This window comes from Gracilinanus agilis, chromosome 2, assembly GCF_016433145.1.
Source record: "Gracilinanus agilis isolate LMUSP501 chromosome 2, AgileGrace, whole genome shotgun sequence".
Classification (NCBI taxonomy): Eukaryota; Metazoa; Chordata; class Mammalia; order Didelphimorphia; family Didelphidae; genus Gracilinanus; species Gracilinanus agilis.
The window spans coordinates 457,535,083-457,553,795 of record NC_058131.1 but is presented as its reverse complement, the minus strand read 5'-3'; the positions used below and the strand labels follow the sequence as shown (position 1 = coordinate 457,553,795).

Below are 18,713 nucleotides of genomic sequence, written 5' to 3'. Positions count from 1 at the left end.
TGCCTTGGCTGCATCCCACAGAGTTTGGTAGGATGTCTCATCATTGTCATTCTCTACAATCAAACTGTTGATTGTTTCTATGATTTCTTCTTTGATAAATTGGTTTTGGAGAATCATATTGTTTAATTTCCAATTAGTTTTTGATTTGCCTGTCTAGGTGCCCTTACTAATTATTATTTTTATTGCATTATGATCTGAGAAGGTTACATTTATCAATCTGCTCGTTTGCATTTGTTTGCAAGGGTTCTATGCCCTATTACATGGTCAATCTTTGTGAATGTACCATGTGCAGCTGAAAAGAAGGTGTATTCCTTTTGTCCCTATTTATTTTTCTCCACATATCAATTAAATCAAATTTTTCTAGGACTTCATTCACCTCTCTTACCTCTTTCTTATTTATTTTTTGGTTTGTTTTATCTAGATCTGAAAGAGGAATATTTAGATCTCCCACTATTATGGTTTTACTATCTATTTCCTTCTTGAGCTCTGCCAGTTTCTCCTTTATGAATTTGGATGCTATGCCACTTGGTGCATACATATTGGACAGTGTTATTTCCTCATTGTTTATACTCCCTTTAATCAGGATATAATGACCTTCCCTTTCTTTTTTAATCATATCTATTTTTACTTTGGCTTTGTCAGAAATCGCAATTGCCACTCCTGCCTTCTTTTTCTCATTTGATGCCCAAAAAATTTTGCTCAAGACCTTAACCTTAAACTTATCTACGTCTACCCGTCTCATATGTGTTTCTTGTAGACAACATATGGTAGGGTTTTGGTTTCTAATCCACTCTGCTATCTGCTTCTGTTTTGAGTCAGTTCATCTCATTCACATTCAGAGTTATAATTATCAGTTGTGCATTCACTGACATTTTCGTATCCTCCCCTATTCTTACCTCTTCTTCTTAAACTATTTCTTTTTAAACCAGTGGTTTGCTTTAAGCTGGTATCCCTTATCCCCTCCATTGATTAATTTCCCTTTCTACCCCCTCCCTTATTATTCCCCTCTTTTTATTTTTAAAGGTCTAATAAATTCCCTTCCCCTTCTTCTCCTTTCCCTTTTTTGACCTCCCCATTTCCCTGCTCCCCTTGGTTTATCCCTTCTGAGTTTCTCAGTAGGGTTAGATAGAGTTTTATATCCCAATGGATAATATAGCTACTCTTCCCTCTCCGGGTTAATTACACTGAGAGTAAGGTTTAAATATTACCTCTTAATGCTCTCTTCCTCTCCTTCTTATAATAGTGTTTGTCTCCTCCCCTTCCCATGCCCTCTTTGTGCATAATAGAATATCCTATTTTTCTTATTCACTCAAGTTTCTCTAGGTGTCCCGTACCATCCCCCCTCTTTCCCATCCCCCATGTCATCTTAGATCATTTAGTATTCTGTCCTCTCCCTATGACTTATTCTTTTGATTATTATAATAGTGAATACTATAATAGTGAATAGAGTTCACTACAGAGAATTATACATAGCATTTCTCCGCATAGTAATACAGATAATTAGATTTTACTGAGGCCCTTAGAAAGGTGAATTTAAAAATCATGAGTTTTCTTTCTTTCCCCTCTGTTTCTTATTTACCTTTTCATGTTTCTCTTGATTTTTGTGGTTGGATATCAAACTTTCCTTTTAGTCCTGGTCTTTTCTGTGCAAATACTTGGAAATCTTCAATTTTGTTGAATGCCCATACTTTCCCCTTGAAGTATATAGTCAATTTTGATGGGTAGTTGATCCGTGGCTGAAGGCCTAGCTCTCTTGCCTTTCTGAATATCATATTCCAAGCCTTTCAGTCTTTTAGCGTGGAGGCTGCCAGATCCTGTGTGATCCTGATTGGTGCTCCTTGATATTTGAATTGTCTCTTTCTGGCTTCTTGTAAGATTTTTTTCTTTTACTTGGAAGCTCTTGAATTTGGCTATTATATTCCTGGGGGTTGTCTTTTCTGGGTCTAGTGTAGAGGGTGATCTATGGATCCTTTCAATATCTATATTGCCCTCTTGTTGTAGAATTTCAGGGCAATTTTGCTGAATAATTTCTTTTAGTATGGAGTCCAAATTTCTATTAATTTCTGCTTTTTCAGGAAGACCAATGATTCTCAGATTGTCTCTTCTAGACCAGTTTTCTTGGTCTGTCACTTTCTCATTGAGATATTTCATGTTTCCTTCTATTTTATCAGTCTTTTGACTTTGTTTTATTTGTTCTTGCTGTCTTGAGAGATCATTGGCTTCTAATTGCTCATTTCTAGCCTTTAGGGACTGGTTTTCAGCTATAATCTTTTGGTTTTCCTTTTCAATCTGGTCATTTCTGGTGTTCAGTTTTCTTATCAGTTCATTTGATTTCTGAGCCTCACTTTCCAATTGCAAAATTCTACCTTTTAAACTGTTATTTTCTTGCCTGATTTCCTTTTGAGCTATTTCCCATTTCTCTTGCTAAATCTTTTTTCAACTTTCTCGTCATCTCAGATTTGAACTCTTCTGGAGCTTGTGACCAGTTTTCATTATTTTTGGAGGGTCCGGATGTGATTGCTTGTTTGTTCTCCTCTACTGTTTGCTTTGTTGTCTGGATTTTCTCTGTGTAAAAGTTGTCAAGTGTTAAAGATTTCTTCTTGTTGTTGTTAATCTTTCTCTTCTGGGCTTCCTGATTCTGGGTTGCCATTTTAAGCCCAGCCCCTTCTCAGCTTTATCCTCAAGCTCAGGGTCTGTCTGTGCTCTTTAAGCTCCTGAGGTCTCAGGTCTGGTTATTGTCAAAGTCAATCCTCCTGGTGGTCCCCCTTGCTTGATCCTCTGCTGGAGGCTCCTTTACAAGTCTTAGGGCGCTGCTTCCAATGTCGTATATCTGTCTGCACTGGTTCCCCACTCAGGGTTTCAGAGACTTTGCTCACGCGCGCGCCTGTGTCCGTCTCCATCTGCGCCTGTGCGCTGTGCCTGTGCTCTGCGCCTGCGTTCAAAGTCCGCGTGTGTTCTTTAGCCTTTTGGGGTCCTAAATCTTGCTGCTCTCAGGAACAGGCCCTGGAGCTGCCAATGACTCAATGGGTGCCCCAAACTTGCTCTATTTCTCTTCAGCTGGCTTTGCCGCTGTAGGTGGTGTGTGTGTGCGTGTGTGTGCGTGTGTGTGTGTGTGTGTGTTTGCTCAGCTCATGATTTAGTGAGAGCTGTTTCACCCCTTTATAGCATGGAAATGCCCCGATTCCATGTACCTTCCACGCCGCGCCCTTTTGTGGGGTCCCTCTGTTCGTCTGGATTTGTTTTTATGTCCCCTTGAGGAGTCCTGTATGTTTCAGTTAGGAGAGGTTAAGCGCTGCTTTTTACTCTGCCGCCATCTTAACCAGGAACTTATTATCTGGTTTTGAGAAGTGGGGTTGAATTGCCATGGAATAATATAAAACATTAGTAAAGAAAACTGCTGAGGAGCTCAATAGTATAGCACTTAGAGTCCCCTAGACCTGGAGTCAGGAAGACTCCTCTTCCTGAGTTTAAATCTGGCTGCAGATACTGACTAGCCTTGTGATTGCAGAGTCACTTAACTCTGTCTGCCTCAATTTCCTCATCTGTAAAAATGAGCTGGAGGAAAAAAAACCTCTAAATTGGGGTTGGATACAACTTAATAGCAACAATAACAGTAATGAAAGTCATGTATAATATAGGAATTCCATGTATGTACATAGTTTTAGTTTCATTCCTCCTCCTATTATTACCATTTTTTATTTTACTTCTAGTTCATTTCTCAGCTATTCTGTGGAGATACTATTGAGTTTGTAGAAGGACAAAGAAGACTACCAATTCACAAATTAGGTGATTATTTTTGCAAACAGTTGAAAGTTAACTATAAGTTAAAAGTTAACTTCTATGAAGTCCTGGGCCATATTTTATCTTCATATCTTTCAGAGTATTTCATTTGCATGAAAAACAACAAAATCTCTTAGAGAATTTAATATAATACTTTGTACATAGTAAATGTTCAGTAAGTACTAATCGAATGAATATAGTAATGATTTGCAAGTGGACCATATCTTCATAAGGAACACTTTGGAAAGAAAACAATTGGTTGATATATATTATTATATTATTTGATTTACTGAGTCCTTCCTGTATTGAGTTTAAGGTGTTTTGGACAAATTTTTATTTTAGAATGGTGAGTATTAACCTATTCTTCCATTCATTAACACATTTCTCAAAAGAGTGGCTCGTGTGTTCTTCTTATACTTCCTCACCACCTATTTTACCCTTTAAATCTTTGTATTCTGCCTCCTGCTCTTACCATTCTATTGAAATCTTTGGCTTACTAGTCACTAATTCAGACTTTTAGCTCCATCACTTGACTAAAAGTTTTCTCTTCAATTTTGTTAGCAATCTTTAAAAAAATGTCTTTTAAAGTATGTTTCTTTTTTTACTAACAATCCCAGAGCTTAGCACAGTGCCCATCACTAATTTAAGAACATGTTATTTAAGTATTTAAGAAACGTTTATTGGCTGATTGATTCTTTAATGGTCAAATCTCATGGTCTTTTCTCAGACCTTATTCTTTTTGATCTTTTGAAAAGTTTTTGTAGAGAATAATGGGACATTCTGCCTTGCTCCACTTGTAGAATTTCTAAATCTTTCAAAGTTTTTTTTTCTCACAATATTATTATTATTGTATAGTATTCTCCTGGTACTATTTTCTGTCTCTGTTGCCCTTTGACCATCTCATTTAGTATTTCTTTCCCTTTTCTTTCCCCTTTTCCTTTTCCTTTTCATCCCCTCAACCCCTTAAATGTTCCTCTAGTGCTCTCTTTACCCCTTTACTATTCCTCTCATATTCTGTCCTTGCCTCTGACTATATTTTGTTCCTCAACAATTTTAAACCCTTGTATGGCTTTACCTATCATTGATTATTTCCAATTTCTACATCCAGCCTTTCCCCCAAGTTTTAGTCTTACATTTCCAATTACCTTGTGGACATTTTCATATGCATGCCTCAGCAAGCATCACAAATTCATCATGTTCAAAACTGGAATATTAATCTTTCCTTCTTTATCTTCCATTTACTATTTTTGTTCATAGAATTTCCTTGCCACTTTGGGGCCATCTTTGATTTCTCCTTTTTTCCTTTGTTCCTTATATCCCATCAGTCACCCAGTCTGTATGAATATTCCTTTGAACTGCATCTAGTCTTTCTTTTTCATCCCTACTGTCTTTATCCCTAATGTGACTATCAGCCATTTCTCCCCCCAAAATCTCTGTTGCACAAAACTCTGCTGTGATTATGACTCTATTGTTGGGATACAGTTTGTAACTATGGAAATTTGAATTGTTCATACTATTTATCCTTTTAGCTTGGAGATTACCTCTCTTTATGAACTGGAGCTTCCAAGAAATTATGGAGGACAAGCTAGGATTTAAGGAGATAGTGATATTAATAGGCTCTTCTAAGCTGGAGGAAAGCACTGAGGGCGGAGGACCGAGAACAATATCCTGCTTTCTCATAGTATTGTGGTCAGAGTAAAGTGGGTTTTGAATTCTTAGAGAAATGCTTGTGACTTATAGCAGAACTTGAGGCATGTTGGCTGGCCTACAATGGGACAGAAGATGAAAACGACTAGGCAGAGTTTGTAGAGAATAATGGGACATTCTGCCTTGCTCCACATGTTACTTACTCCTTGCACATAGCTGACAATGTTCAATTCTCACAAATCTTGGCCTGTATACTGGCTTTCATGAGAAATGCATCCTGGTCTGAGAAGGGCTGAGGATTATCACACCTCTTTTCCTTTTACATTTCCTTCCCTCTTCTGTGTATCACATGGAAGTATGGCATATGTGGGGTGAAACCCCTGGCCTACCTAACAGTAAGGCCACTTCTCATGTAGTGGCCAATGGAGCCAGTTTTCCTGCATGGTTCTCTTCCTCATCTTTGCTCTCAGCTATGAGCACTGGATCTTCTAAAGCAAATCACTTCCTTTTTAAGGTTCTTTAATCCAAGAATTGGGGCAGAAAATTCACCAACTCTCCTTGGGATGGAGAATGGAGGAAATAGGGGTACCATGATGGCCAGAGAGGGAGCACTGGTATAGGTATTAGAAAACTTTGGGGTCTATTTCTTTCTCTGCTCTGTCCATACAGAAGTTATTTAACTTCTTTGGACATTATTTTCTCTTCTCTTTGTAAAATTGGAACTATAGTCCCTTCCACTTTTCTTCTCCACTTTAAAGAATAATGGAACAAAGAGAACTGTTTGACTAAGAGATTTTCAGAGTGTGGCCCTACTACCACTGCTGATTTGTGAGGATTTTTTTTTGTTAGCTCTTGGACCTCTGATATTGAAGTTTAAAAAATTGGATTTATTATTTTTGTTTGTAGAGTAAATTAACATCTTAGTATAATAGTAAAAGCACTAGCTCTAGTGTCAGAGGCCTTATGTTTGAACCCTGACTCTGTTATTACCTATGTGGCCTTGGGGGAATTATTTGATTTCTGTGGGACTTAATTTCCTCATCTGTGAGATGAAGGGATTAGAATAGATGATTTCTAAAGTCCTTTCCATTTCATATTCTTTGAAGTTAAGAGGTAATGAGTATGATTGTTATTATTCCTCCTTATTCAATAAATATGCATTATAATTTGCTACTTTTATTTCTTTTCTGGGCTATACCTTTTGCCTGGAATGCCTTCTTTGCCTCCACTCACCCCCTCATCCTTACCTTTCTTTCTCCCCCCCCCCCCCTTTTTAAAAACATACCTTTGTTTTAGAATCAATACTATGCATTGGTTCCAAGGCAGAAGAGTGAATAAAGGCTAGACAGTGGGGGGGTTAAGTGATTTACTCCAGGGTTGCACACAGCTCTCTGAGGTTAGGAAGTATCTGAGGGTCAGATGTGAACCCAGGACTTCCTATCTCTAGTCTAGCTCTCAATTCATTGATTGCCTTTCACCATCCTTGCCTTTCAAAATCCTGTCCATACTTTGCCACCTCTTCCTTGATTCCATCTTTGGTTACCTAATGTGGATATTATCTCTCTCTTCTTTGCGCTTTTATAGCATTTATTTTGTACGCATTCATATGGCATTTGTTACAACTTATTGTGTACTAGTAATATTTGACTATGAAATACAACATGGTATAAATAGAAACAGCATTGCCTTCACTTTCTTTGACACGTTTTGGCTATGTCACTGAGCAAGTCACTTAATCTCTTAGAACTCTTTGAGACTATAAATTTCAGACAGGGTATTGGTCTGCTTTGGTAGGAATTTCCTCCCTGGGAACTTCCTTTACTAATGAAATCACAAGTCCAGTCCAAAACAACAACAACAAAAAACCCAACCCAAACCCTATGGGATTATCTTCTTTAGTATATGGTAATTTCCTTAAGGCCTGGTAACCAATTTGCCAAAATAGTCTACATTTCTGATTTTTAAGGACAGTCTAGATATCAATGGAAGAAAATGTATTTCTAGTTGAGATTCGTCATTTCCCACCATCTCCAAATTCCTACATATTAGAACAAACTACGTCCCAAAATTTTCAAGGACAACCCAGAGAGTAAGATAAGAAAGTGCATTTTAATATCTTTTTTTTTTTTTGAAGAAGAACTTTGCCTCAATACAATTTGGTTCAGCAAATACATTCTATTCATAATTCCTAGAATCATGCCTTAATTATTTTTAGAATGAAGTCATATTTCAAAGTCAGAAGTCCTCAATGGCCCCTTTGCATTTTTAATATGCTAAACCATAATCATTGTTATTTTGTAATAATAATGATAAGCATTATGGAAACACTTAGCAGTGATAGTGGAAGTGACAATGATTTTTCGGGAAAAAAAATGAGAGGAGATGGGAATGGTTCTATTTCATACTCATTAGCTTCATAGAAGCTTTCTAATAGTTATTTGTGGCTATACCTCACAAACTATTGGAAACTAGAAGGAAATTCATAGGAATACTGTTCTAGTACCTCCCCATTCATCTGACCTACAAATATTTGGCAGTATACTTACAAATGATTTAATTGTTTGAAGGCAAATAAAGTCAGTATTCCAAATGAAAATTGTCCAATTTCATTACAGGATATGGTGTCCAAACTGAAGACTAATGAGAGTTTAAATAGGAAGAGGAGAAGAAGGGGGGAAAAGAGAGGAGGAAGAAGACAATTTGAGATTATTGAGACTGTAATTCAATGGGAAGGGAAAAGTTGCTTTTAATATTGCCACTTTTTGTAACTCACTTGGACAGTCTAAAATAGAAGGTTTTTGTGTTAAATGATTTTTGGTGGGTGTGTATAGTAATTAGAACTGGTTGGGTAAATAGATAGTGGCACTCATGGTCACTTGAATGATGACAACCTGAACTTGCCTTACTTTCTATAATCTAATTCTAACAGAAACAAAAAATTTATGTGAGATGTAGTCATTTAACAAATGCTTATTGAATGGATGAATTATTGAATAAATGAGTTGTGGAATATGCCCAGGAAAATAAAGGAACCAAGTGAATTCTTTGGGAAATGGACTAGTATCAACATTTGCCTCCTTTCTTTTCTGCTTTGGGTCTCATCTTCAATCAAAACTAGTCATATAGCACTAACCATTTGCCTCTTTCCTCCCTAATAGCTGGATATGCTTCTCACTTGAGATGATTATACATTTAGAACTATTAGGGAACTTAGAGAGCTGTCTAGTCTAATCCTTTCATTTTATAGATGAGAACAGAGAGATCAAAGAGGCTACCATGATAGAGATGGGATTCAAGTTTAGATTTCTTCCCTCCCAATGAATATTCTCCAGGAAGATTTTATACTCTTATACAAGCATGTATACTTTTGTATAAGAGTATAACTCTCTGACACCTAAAGTTTTGCCTATTAAGTATAATTGACAGAATTAAGCAAAAGGTTTCCCCTCAGTGTTTCCACTTGACTTTTTCTTTTTCTTCTCTAATTGCTACTGCTAGTGTTTCTAGTCCTATGTTAAATAATAGAGGAGATAATGGGCATCCTTGTTTCACTCCTGATCATATTAGAAAGGCTTCTAATTTATCCCCATTGCATATGATGCTTGCTGATGGTTTTAGGTTTATACTGTTTATTATTTTTAGGAAAGGTCCTTCTATTCCTATACTTTTCAGTGTTTTCAATAAGAATGGATGCTGTATTTTGTCAAAGGCTTTTTCAGCATCTATTGAGATAATCATGTGATTTTTGTTTGTTAGACTGTTGATATGGTCAATTATGTGGATGGTTTTCCTAATGTTGAAGCAACCTTGCATTCCTGGTATAAATCCCACCTGATCATGGTGGATGATCTTCTTAATTACTTGCTGGAGTCTCTTTGCTAGTATTCTATTTAAGATTTTTGCATCTATGTTCATTAAGGAAATTGGTCTGTAGTTTTCTTTCTCTGTTTTTGATCTCCCTGGCTTTGGAATCAGTACCATATTTGTGTCATAAAAGGAATTTGGTAGGACTCCTTCTTTGCTTATCATATCAAATAATTTGTATAGTATTGGGATTAATTGTTCTTTGAATGTGTGATAGAATTCACTTGTGAATCCATCAGGCCCTGGTGATTTTTTCTTAGGGAGTTCTTTGATGGCTTGTTCAATTTCTTTTTCTGATATCTGATTATTTAGGTATTCTATTTCTTCTGCTGTTAATCTAGGCAATTTATATTTTTGTAAATATTCATCCATATCTCCAAAATTGTTTATTTATTGCCATATAATTGGGCAAAATAGTTTTTAATGATTGCCTTAATTTCACCTTCATTAGAGGTGAGGTCTCCCTTTTCATCTTTGATACTGTCAATTTGGTTTTCTTCTTTCCTTTTTTTTATTAGATTGACCAGTACTTTGTCTATTTTATCTGTTTTTTCAAAATACCAGCTTTTAGTCTTATTTATTAGTTCAATAGTTCTTTTACTTTCGATTTTATTAATTTCTCCCTTGATTTTTAGTATTTCTAATTTAGTTTTCATCTGGGGATTTCTAATTTGCTCACTTTCTAGTTTTTTGAGTTGCATGCCCAATTCATTAATCTCTGTCCTCCTTAATTTGTTAATATATTCACTCAAGGATATAAATTTCCCCAAGTACTGCCTTGGCTGCATCCCACAGAGTTTGGTAGGATGTCTCATCATTGTCATTCTCTTCAATGAAATTGTTGATTGTTTCTGTGATTCCTTCTTTGACTAATTGGTTTTGGAGAATCATATTGCTTAATTTCCAATCTTTTTTTGATTTGCCTGTCCAGTTGCCTTTACTAATTATTATTTTTATTGCATTATGATCTGAGAAGGTTGCATTTATTATTTCTGCTCTTTTGCATTTGTTTGCAAAGTTTCTATTCCCTATTACATGGTCAATCTTTGTGAATGTACCATGTGCAGCTGAAAAGAAGGTGTATTCCTTTTTGTCTCTATTTATTTTTCTCCACGTATCAATTAAATCCAATTTTTCTAGGACTTCATTCACCTCTCTTACCTCTTTCTTATTTATTTTTTGGTTTGATTTATCTAGATCTGAAAGAGGAATATTTAGATCTCCCACTATTATGGTTTTCCTATCTATTTCCTTCTTGAGCTCTGCCAGTTTCTCCTTTATGAATTTGGATGCTATGCCACTTGGTGCGTACATATTGAGCAGTGTCATTTCCTCATTGTTTATACTGCCTTTAATCAGGATGTAATGACCTTCCCTGTCTTTTTTAATCATATCTATTTTTACTTTGGCTTTATCTGAAATCATGATTGCCACTCCTGCCTTCTTTTTCTCATTTGATGCCCAAAAGATTTTGCTCAAGACCTTAACCTTAAACTTGTGTACGTTCACCCTCCTCATATGTGTTTCTTGTAGACAACATATGATAGGGTTTTGGTTTCTAATTCACTGTGCTATTTGCTTCCATTTTATGAGCAAGTTCATTCCATTCACATTCAGAGTTATAATCATCAGTTGTGCATTTGCTGACATTTTCGTATCCTCTCCTATTCCTACCCCTTCTTCTTAAACTATTTCCTTTTAAACCAGTGATTTGCTTTAAGCAGGTATCCCTTATCCCGTACCTTGATTAACTTCCCTTTCTGACCCCTCCCTTATTATTCCCCTCTTTTTATTTTTAAAGGCCTAATAAATTCCCTCCCCCTTCTTCTCCCCTCCCTTTTTTGACCTCCCCAGTCCCCTGCTCCCCTTGGTTTATCCCTTCTGAGTTTCTCAGTAGGGTTAGATAGAGTTTTATATCCCAATGGATAATATAACTACTCTTCCCTCTCCGGGTTGATTACACTGAGAGTAAGGTTTAAAGATTACCTCTTAATGCTCTCTTCCTCTCCTTTTCTTATTCACTCAAGTTTCTCTTGGTGTCCCCTACTATTCATCCGCCTCTTCCCCCCCCCATATCATCTTAGACCATTTAGTATTCTGTCCACTCCTTATGAATTATTCTTCTGATTGCTATAATAGTGAATAAAGTTCACTACAGAGAATTATATATAGCATTTCTCCACAGAGGAATACAGATAATTAGATCATATTGAAGCCCTTAAAGAGTCAAATTTAAAAAATTATGAGTTTTCTTTCTTTCCCTTCTGATTCTTATTTACCTTTTAATGTTTCTCTTGATTTTTGTGGTTGGATATCAAACTTTCCTTTTAGTCCTGGTCTTTTCTGTGCAAATACTTGGAAATCTTCAATTTTGTTGAATGCCCATACTTTCCCCTGGAAGTATATAGTCAGTTTTGATGGGTAGTTGATCCGTGGTTGAAGGCCCAGCTCTCTTGCCTTTCTGAATATCATATTCCAAGCCTTGCGGTCTTTTAGCGTGGAGGCTGCCAGATCCTGTGTGATCCTGATTGGTGCTCCTTGATATTTGAATTGTCTCTTTCTGGCTTCTTGTAAGATTTTTTCTTTTACTTGGAAGCTCTTGAATTTGGCTATTATATTCCTGGGGGTTGTTTTTTCTGGGTCTAGTGTAGAGGTTGATCTGTGGATCCTTTCAATGTCTATATTGCCCTCTTGTTGTAGAATTTCAGGGCAGTTTTGCTGAATAATTTCTTTTGGTATGGAATCCAAATTTTTATTAATTTCTGCTTTTTCAGGAAGACCAATGATTCTCAGATTGTCTCTTCTAGACCGGTTTTCTTGATCTGTCACTTTCTCATTGAGATATTTCATGTTTCCTTCTATTTTATCAGTCTTTTGACTTTGTTTTATTTGTTCTTGCTGTCTTGAGAGATCATTAGCTTCTAATTGCTCAATTCTAGCCTTTAGGGACTTTAGGTTTTCGGCTATGATCTTTTGGTTTTCCTATTCAATCTGGTCATTTCTGGTGTTCAATTTGCTTATCAGTTTATTTTATTTCTAAGCCTCACTTTCCAATTGCAAAATTCTGCCTTTTAAACTCTTATTTTCTTGCCAGATCTCTTCCATCTTTTTCATCATCTCAGATTTGAACTCTTCAATAGCTTGTGACCAGTTTTCATTATTTTGGGAGGGTTTGGATATGATTACTTGTTTGTTCTCCTCTGTTGTCTGAATTTTCTCTGTGTAAAAGTTGTCGAGTGTTACAGAGTTCTTCTTGATAATCTTTCTCTTCTGGGGTTCCCGATTTAGCGTTGCCATTGTTAGCCCCGCCCCTTCTCAGCTTTATCCTTATACTCAGCGTCTGTCTGTGCTCTCTAGGCTCCCGAGGTCTCAGGTCTCGTTGTTCTCGGAGTCGAGCCTCCTGATCGTCCCTGGTCTGCCCCTCTGCTCTAGGCTCCTTCAGCCGTCTCAGGGTACTGCTTCCGCAGCCCTGATCCCATCTGCACTGGGTCCCCACTTGAGGTCCAAGCCTGTGTTCGAGATCCTTTTCCGCGCCTACGGCAATGCCTTGAACCGCACAGGAACTCTGGAAAGTCCGTGCGCGTTTTTTAGCCTCTTGGGGTCCTAAGTCTTGCTGCTCTCAGGAACAATCCCTGGAGCTGCCAGTGACTTAATGGGTGCCCCAAACCTGCTTTAACTCTTATGGGCTGGCCTTGGAGCTGTACATGATGTGGGGAGAGGTGGAGGGGCTTCTTCCTCTCACATTTTAGTGAGAGCTGTTTCACCCCTTTATAGCTTTGAAATACCCTGATTCCACGTACCTTCAATGCTGCACCTTGTTGTGGGGTCCCTTCATTCTTCTGGATTTGTTTTTATGTCCCCTTGAGGAGTCCTGTATGCTTTGGTTAGGAGAGATCAAGCAGTTGCTCCTTACTCTGCTACCATCTTCTCAGAGTTCTGCTTTTCATGATTATTTTGTGTCACGTAAGAAAAGCTAAGCTGAGTATGATTAAACTGTCTATTCCATTCTATGTTTGGGACAGAACTACTTTTCCTTCCACCATATCTCTGAAGTCAATCAGAAAATTCTTTGTTGTCATACAGCATCACCCCTTCAGTTGCTCATGACTAGAAATGAGCTCCTCAGAGTTACATATATTCCATTGGGATGAGGCAGGAAATATTTCATATGCTTTAAGGACCTGGGCCTAATTGGCTAGCCTCCCATTGTCAAATAGTCCAATCCCTTCATTTTTTACAGATAAGAAATGGAAGCCTGGGGATGTTAGATGACTTGCAGAGGTAGTAGGCTTCAGAGGGAGGTTTTGAATTCCAAAACGTTGACTTCAGGGCTAGTTCTTTTTCTACTGTGCCAAGACTTCTCAATTCTAACTTCATAACATTTTTACATGTCTCTCATTTTCACCATTCAGAAATCTTCTACTCTAGTTCAGGCCCTCTTCACCTCTTACTTGATCTACTGTAATCACTTCCTAATTGTTATCCTAGGTTCCAATCTTTCTTTTTTTCTAATTTATCCCTCAGTTAACTGCCAAATTAATATTCTTAAAATAATTTACTGTGACATTCCACTACTCAAAAATCTTCAGTGGCTACCTGTTTCTTCTAGGATAAAATACAAACTCTTCTACCTGCCATTTAAAGTCCTTCACATTTTCACTCTCATTTATCTTGACATTCTTAAAATTTTTTTAAAATTAGTTTGTTACATTTAAATATCCTGTTAACTCCCTCCTTCCTTCCCCTCTCCCCTTTAGAGAAGGCATCATTTGACAAAAAGAGATATGTATTTATACATAGGTATATATATTTATCAGTTCTTTCCATTCTTATTTCTCTTCATAAGCATTCTATTTTGATCAAGCTAAGCCTCCTAGCTCTTCTGTTTCTTTGCTTTATGCAGGTGGTCCCCTATATGTGAATGCACTGCCTTCTCATTTCTACCTCTTAGGCTTCTTAGTTTTCTTCAAAGTCCAGCTTGAGTTACCTCTCACGTGATACTTTCCCCATTCCCACAAGTTAATAATGCTTTCTTATCCTAGAAATTATTTTGTATTTACTTACATGTGTAACTGTGTTATCCTCCAGTACATTGTAAGCTGTTTTGAGAGTGGGAGCTGCTACATTTTTGTCTTTATATCCCTAGTGCTTAACTAATATTTATTGAATTTAATTAAATTGAGCTCAGTTAGAAGCTTTTAAATTACTGTTGTGCTTCCCAGGGTTCTGTTAATAACCTGAAGTACAGGAAATTTGTTGCTGTTTGGTCATTGCAGCTGTCCCACTCTTTGTGACCCCTTTTTGTAGTTTTCTTGGCAAAGACACTGAAATGGTTTACCACTGACTACTCCAGCTCATTTGACGGATGAAGAAATGGAGGCAAACAGGATGCAGTGACTTGCCCAGGGTCACACAGGAAATAAATGTCAGTAGCCAGATTTGAACTCAAGAAGAGGGAGTCTTTCTGACTCCAGACCTGGCACTCTCTCCACCTACCTGCTCTGGAATCAGGAAGATGTGAATTCAAATCCTACTTTAGATACTTTCTAGCTGTGTTCCTTTGGGAAGAGAATCATTTGATCTTTTTAAATCTCAGTTTCCATATCTGTAAAATTTGGATCAAATGAAATAACATATGTAGTAAAGTGCTTTTGCAAATTTTAAAAGTGCTATATAAATGTTAGCTTTTATTGCTATTATTATTAAGCACCTATAAGGCAGTTAATCGATATAGATGGAACTGCAGCTTTGCTGTGTCTATTGAATTTACTAGTAAAGAGTAAGTAGAATCTGGGTACTTTATGTTTTAGTGTAAAGAAATAAAGTTAATGAATCAATTTATGCCCAAAGCTGTAGTGTGTTTGCTAAGTTCTGCTCAGCTATGGATATAAAAGGACAGGTTTCCAGTGCATTTGATGCAGTTATTAATAGTAACAGTGAGTGGGGACTGCTTCAATTAGTCCCTGTTTTAACCTTTGACAAAGTGAATGAATCCTTTGTGATAACTTCTTAAAGGTTCAATCTGTAGTGAGAATAGTAACCACTAGGTGGCGTATTTTCATTAGAAACATGTAATGGCTTGCCTTTGACAGAGGCTAAACTTCAGCTCACAGAAGGAACCCTAGACATCAATCTAATCCATTCATTCCCTATCTGAACAAACTTCCTAGTGAAGCAGTAATTTTGAGTATCAATGGTAGGTCTAAGTCTTAAGTAAGTGACTGGAGGGCAAATGAACACAAAGAAGTAAAGAAAGAGGGAAAAAAAAGGTGGTACGTAGTATAGGGTAGGGAGTGGTAGATAGTAATAATCCATAATCATATAGATAATATTGATCATTAATCACAATCCAGCAAGGCTGTATGGCTTCTGTGGTACAGATTGCTTACCATTGGCCTAAGGAGGAAAAAGAATGGAATTTTTAAATAATTCTGGCCTTTAGCCTCTTGTTTTCTAAGTTCATTTAATTAATAGTTTTGTAGCCCACATTTCATCACCATACTAAAGAAAAAAAGTACCCTTTTATACATATATAACATATATTTTATCAAACATTCAACTATGTTATTTGTTGTATTAAATATTTCCCAGTTACATTAAAAAAACTTTAACATTAAAATTTTTTTGAGTTCCAAATTCTCTCCCACTTTTCTATCCCTTCTCCACCCTTGCCTTTCTTAGAGAAGGCAAGAAATACAATACCCATTATACATATGAAGTTATGCAAAACATATTTCCATACTAGTCATGTTGCAAAAGAAAAACCAAACCTAATAAAACAAGAAAAATAAAGAAGGTAAAAAATATGCTTCCGTATGCATTTAGAATTTTTCAGTTTTCTCTCTTTGGAGGTAAATTGCCTTTTTCTTTATGGATTCTTTGGAACTGATTTGGATCATTGTCTTGATTAAAGTAGTTGTCTTCATGAATATATTTTTTAAGTGTTTGAATGGGAAAGGCTTTTAATATCAGGATTTTCAGAGATATCATATACTCTTTGTGCCCTATAGGACAGAATCTTGATTCTTGGGCTTTTGTGTGAATGAATTTATTATTGGAATTACCTTATTATACTGTATATAAGAATGTACAACCTAGAAGCTGAAGTCGTAGGCTGAATTGTATATTCAGGTATAATAAAATCAGCAAACATTTGTTAAGTAGTTTATGATATGCCAATCATTATGCAGAGGGCTAAGAAGGAAGAAAGGAAGTAAAAAAGAAAAAAAAAACAAGTCCCTACTATATATCAAACTCTGTGTTAAGTCCTTTGCAAAGAAGGCGCTATTATTATTCTCATTTTGCAGTTGGGGCAACTGAGGCAGACAGATGTTAAAGTGACTTGTCTAGGATCATGGAGCAAGTACATATCTGAGGATGGATTTGAATTCAGGTCTTCCAAACTCCAGTCTAGAAATTTTGTTCTTAGAAATGAAGTTTGTTATCCTATTATAGTTTGAAAGTTTTCTGATATTTATATTTTTGGTTTTGTTTTTTCACATTATTGCTATAATCAGCATTTCTAGAAATGTATATATTTAGTAATACATAGAGACATATGTAACATATATTTCTGGTCAATTTTTTATTATAATTTCTTGAAGTTTGACATTAAAAATCCCCATAATCCTTAAATTGTCTCCTTGCATTCTATGTTAGCTTTAGTATTTTAGTTGTGTTGAGTATTTGTGGTCTTTTAATTAAAATTTTTTTCTCTGTTATTTTTTCTTTTATTTTTATCCTCCTCAGGTGAATTTTTGTTGATTTTTCTATGGTGGCCTTCCTGAAAATTTGCTTAATACCAGTCATCACTTGAGAAGTCACATTGCTATTTTAGCAATTGTCCTTAAGAGGTCTTGATGCTATTCTCTATTCTCTCAGACACTAAGGTTTGGATGACAGTTTTTTTTCCCCACAGAAGAGGAAGGTTGGGATATAGTTACAGGGTAACTCTGAAGTGACCACTTTTATTAGGCCTTTATCAGTTCCATTCTTCTGAGCTTCCACTATTGTCTTTTGGAACTGTCTTTTTCTTTCAGTCTTTTTGCAATTCTCCCAGGGAAGTTAGGCAGCATGTTTCTGAGCGGTATGTCCACCTTCCCCACATCCCCTTCTTGCCCTTAGGTTTCTTTTTTCCATCCCTCTTCTGGTTGCCTATTTCCTCTTATGCTATTTTAATACATTTTCATAATCACTGCCTTTCTGATGGGCTCAGGCTGCCTTGTCTCACAGGCTTCACAAACCTCTGGATCCATCTTTGTTTTCTCTTCCCTTGTCACTGGTCAGATTGATAGTCTTCTGATTTAGCTGGTATTGGGCTTCTTGCTTAATGCTTCTTCAGGGTTCACACCAAATGCCAGTTCAGGAGTTTGGGGAGCCAGGAGGTCACACTGGAAGAACTAGGGAGAATTGAGAGTGGAGGCCTAAAATTATATCCTCTTGAGGATAGCTGACTTACTTATCATCCTGGAAGTAGGGAGGGGAGGCTAGAGTAGTAGAATTATTCTGAGTAATGGGCCAGTGAGAGGTAGTCTTTAGTTAAAATTTGAAAGGATTACTTTGTGGCAGATTCTCTCACTTTCTGTTATTGATGAGTTTCCTGAATTTTGGGATGCTTTAAAAAAATAGCATGTTGTGTCATGGAAGGAGATTTTCCATGGAAGGGGATTTTCTATTGCTGATTCTGTAAACCCATCTGACTTGAGTTTTAATCCTGGTTTTACCACTGATTTTGTGGTTGGCCTTGGGCAAATCATTTTAACTTTCTGTCTCTTTGATTTTTTTTTTTTTTAATTTAAAACTCCAGGGGTGAAGGTATCTATCATTTACTACCACTGGCTCCAGGCTCTTGCTAAGTACTTCTTCCTTTACAAAACTATCCTGTAATTGAAACTAGTTAAGACAGGGTAGAAACTTAGAAGATTAATAAACAGAGGTATTATAGAACAATTGAATTATAATATACTAAGAATAGTGTCATGCTTTTTTATTTGAGTGCCTAACACTAGTCCCTTTGACCACATATTCAGTTAAAAAAAACACTTTTTGTAGGTCACTACAATAGGAATACAAAGATAATGAAAACAGGGTGATTTCGAAGAGATTAGATTAAATTATAAAAATTGTTAAAGATTAAAGTATTTTATACTAAGCCTTTGGCAAACATATATTAAGAGCTAGATATTGTCCTGGTCCTCAAAGTATTTACCATTTAATAAGATATATCATAAGCAAGCATATAATTAGCAGTAATAGCATATAGCCATACTTCAATATAGGTTTTATGGGGTATTCAGGGACATCTAGTACCTCTCATGTAAGGGTTTACTGAGCCCTTTTCAGGGCTGTCATCCTCCTTTGGTGTTCATCTGCCATTCAACTCTCACCTGTGACTTCAAGAAGCTGTAGTACATGCAGTGGTC

General features: G+C 36.5%; 1 protein-coding gene across 1 annotated transcript in view; it reads left to right on the top strand.

The window, feature by feature from the left end:
- RAD51B (RAD51 paralog B) overlaps nt 1-12,898 on the top strand; it is a 107,108-nt gene extending 94,210 nt beyond the window's left edge. Inside the window, 1 exon segment of the mRNA XM_044659956.1 lies at nt 12,658-12,898. Within this exon segment, the coding sequence (XP_044515891.1) occupies nt 12,658-12,898 (241 nt within the window).
- Nucleotides 12,899-18,713: the final 5,815 nt, after the last annotated feature.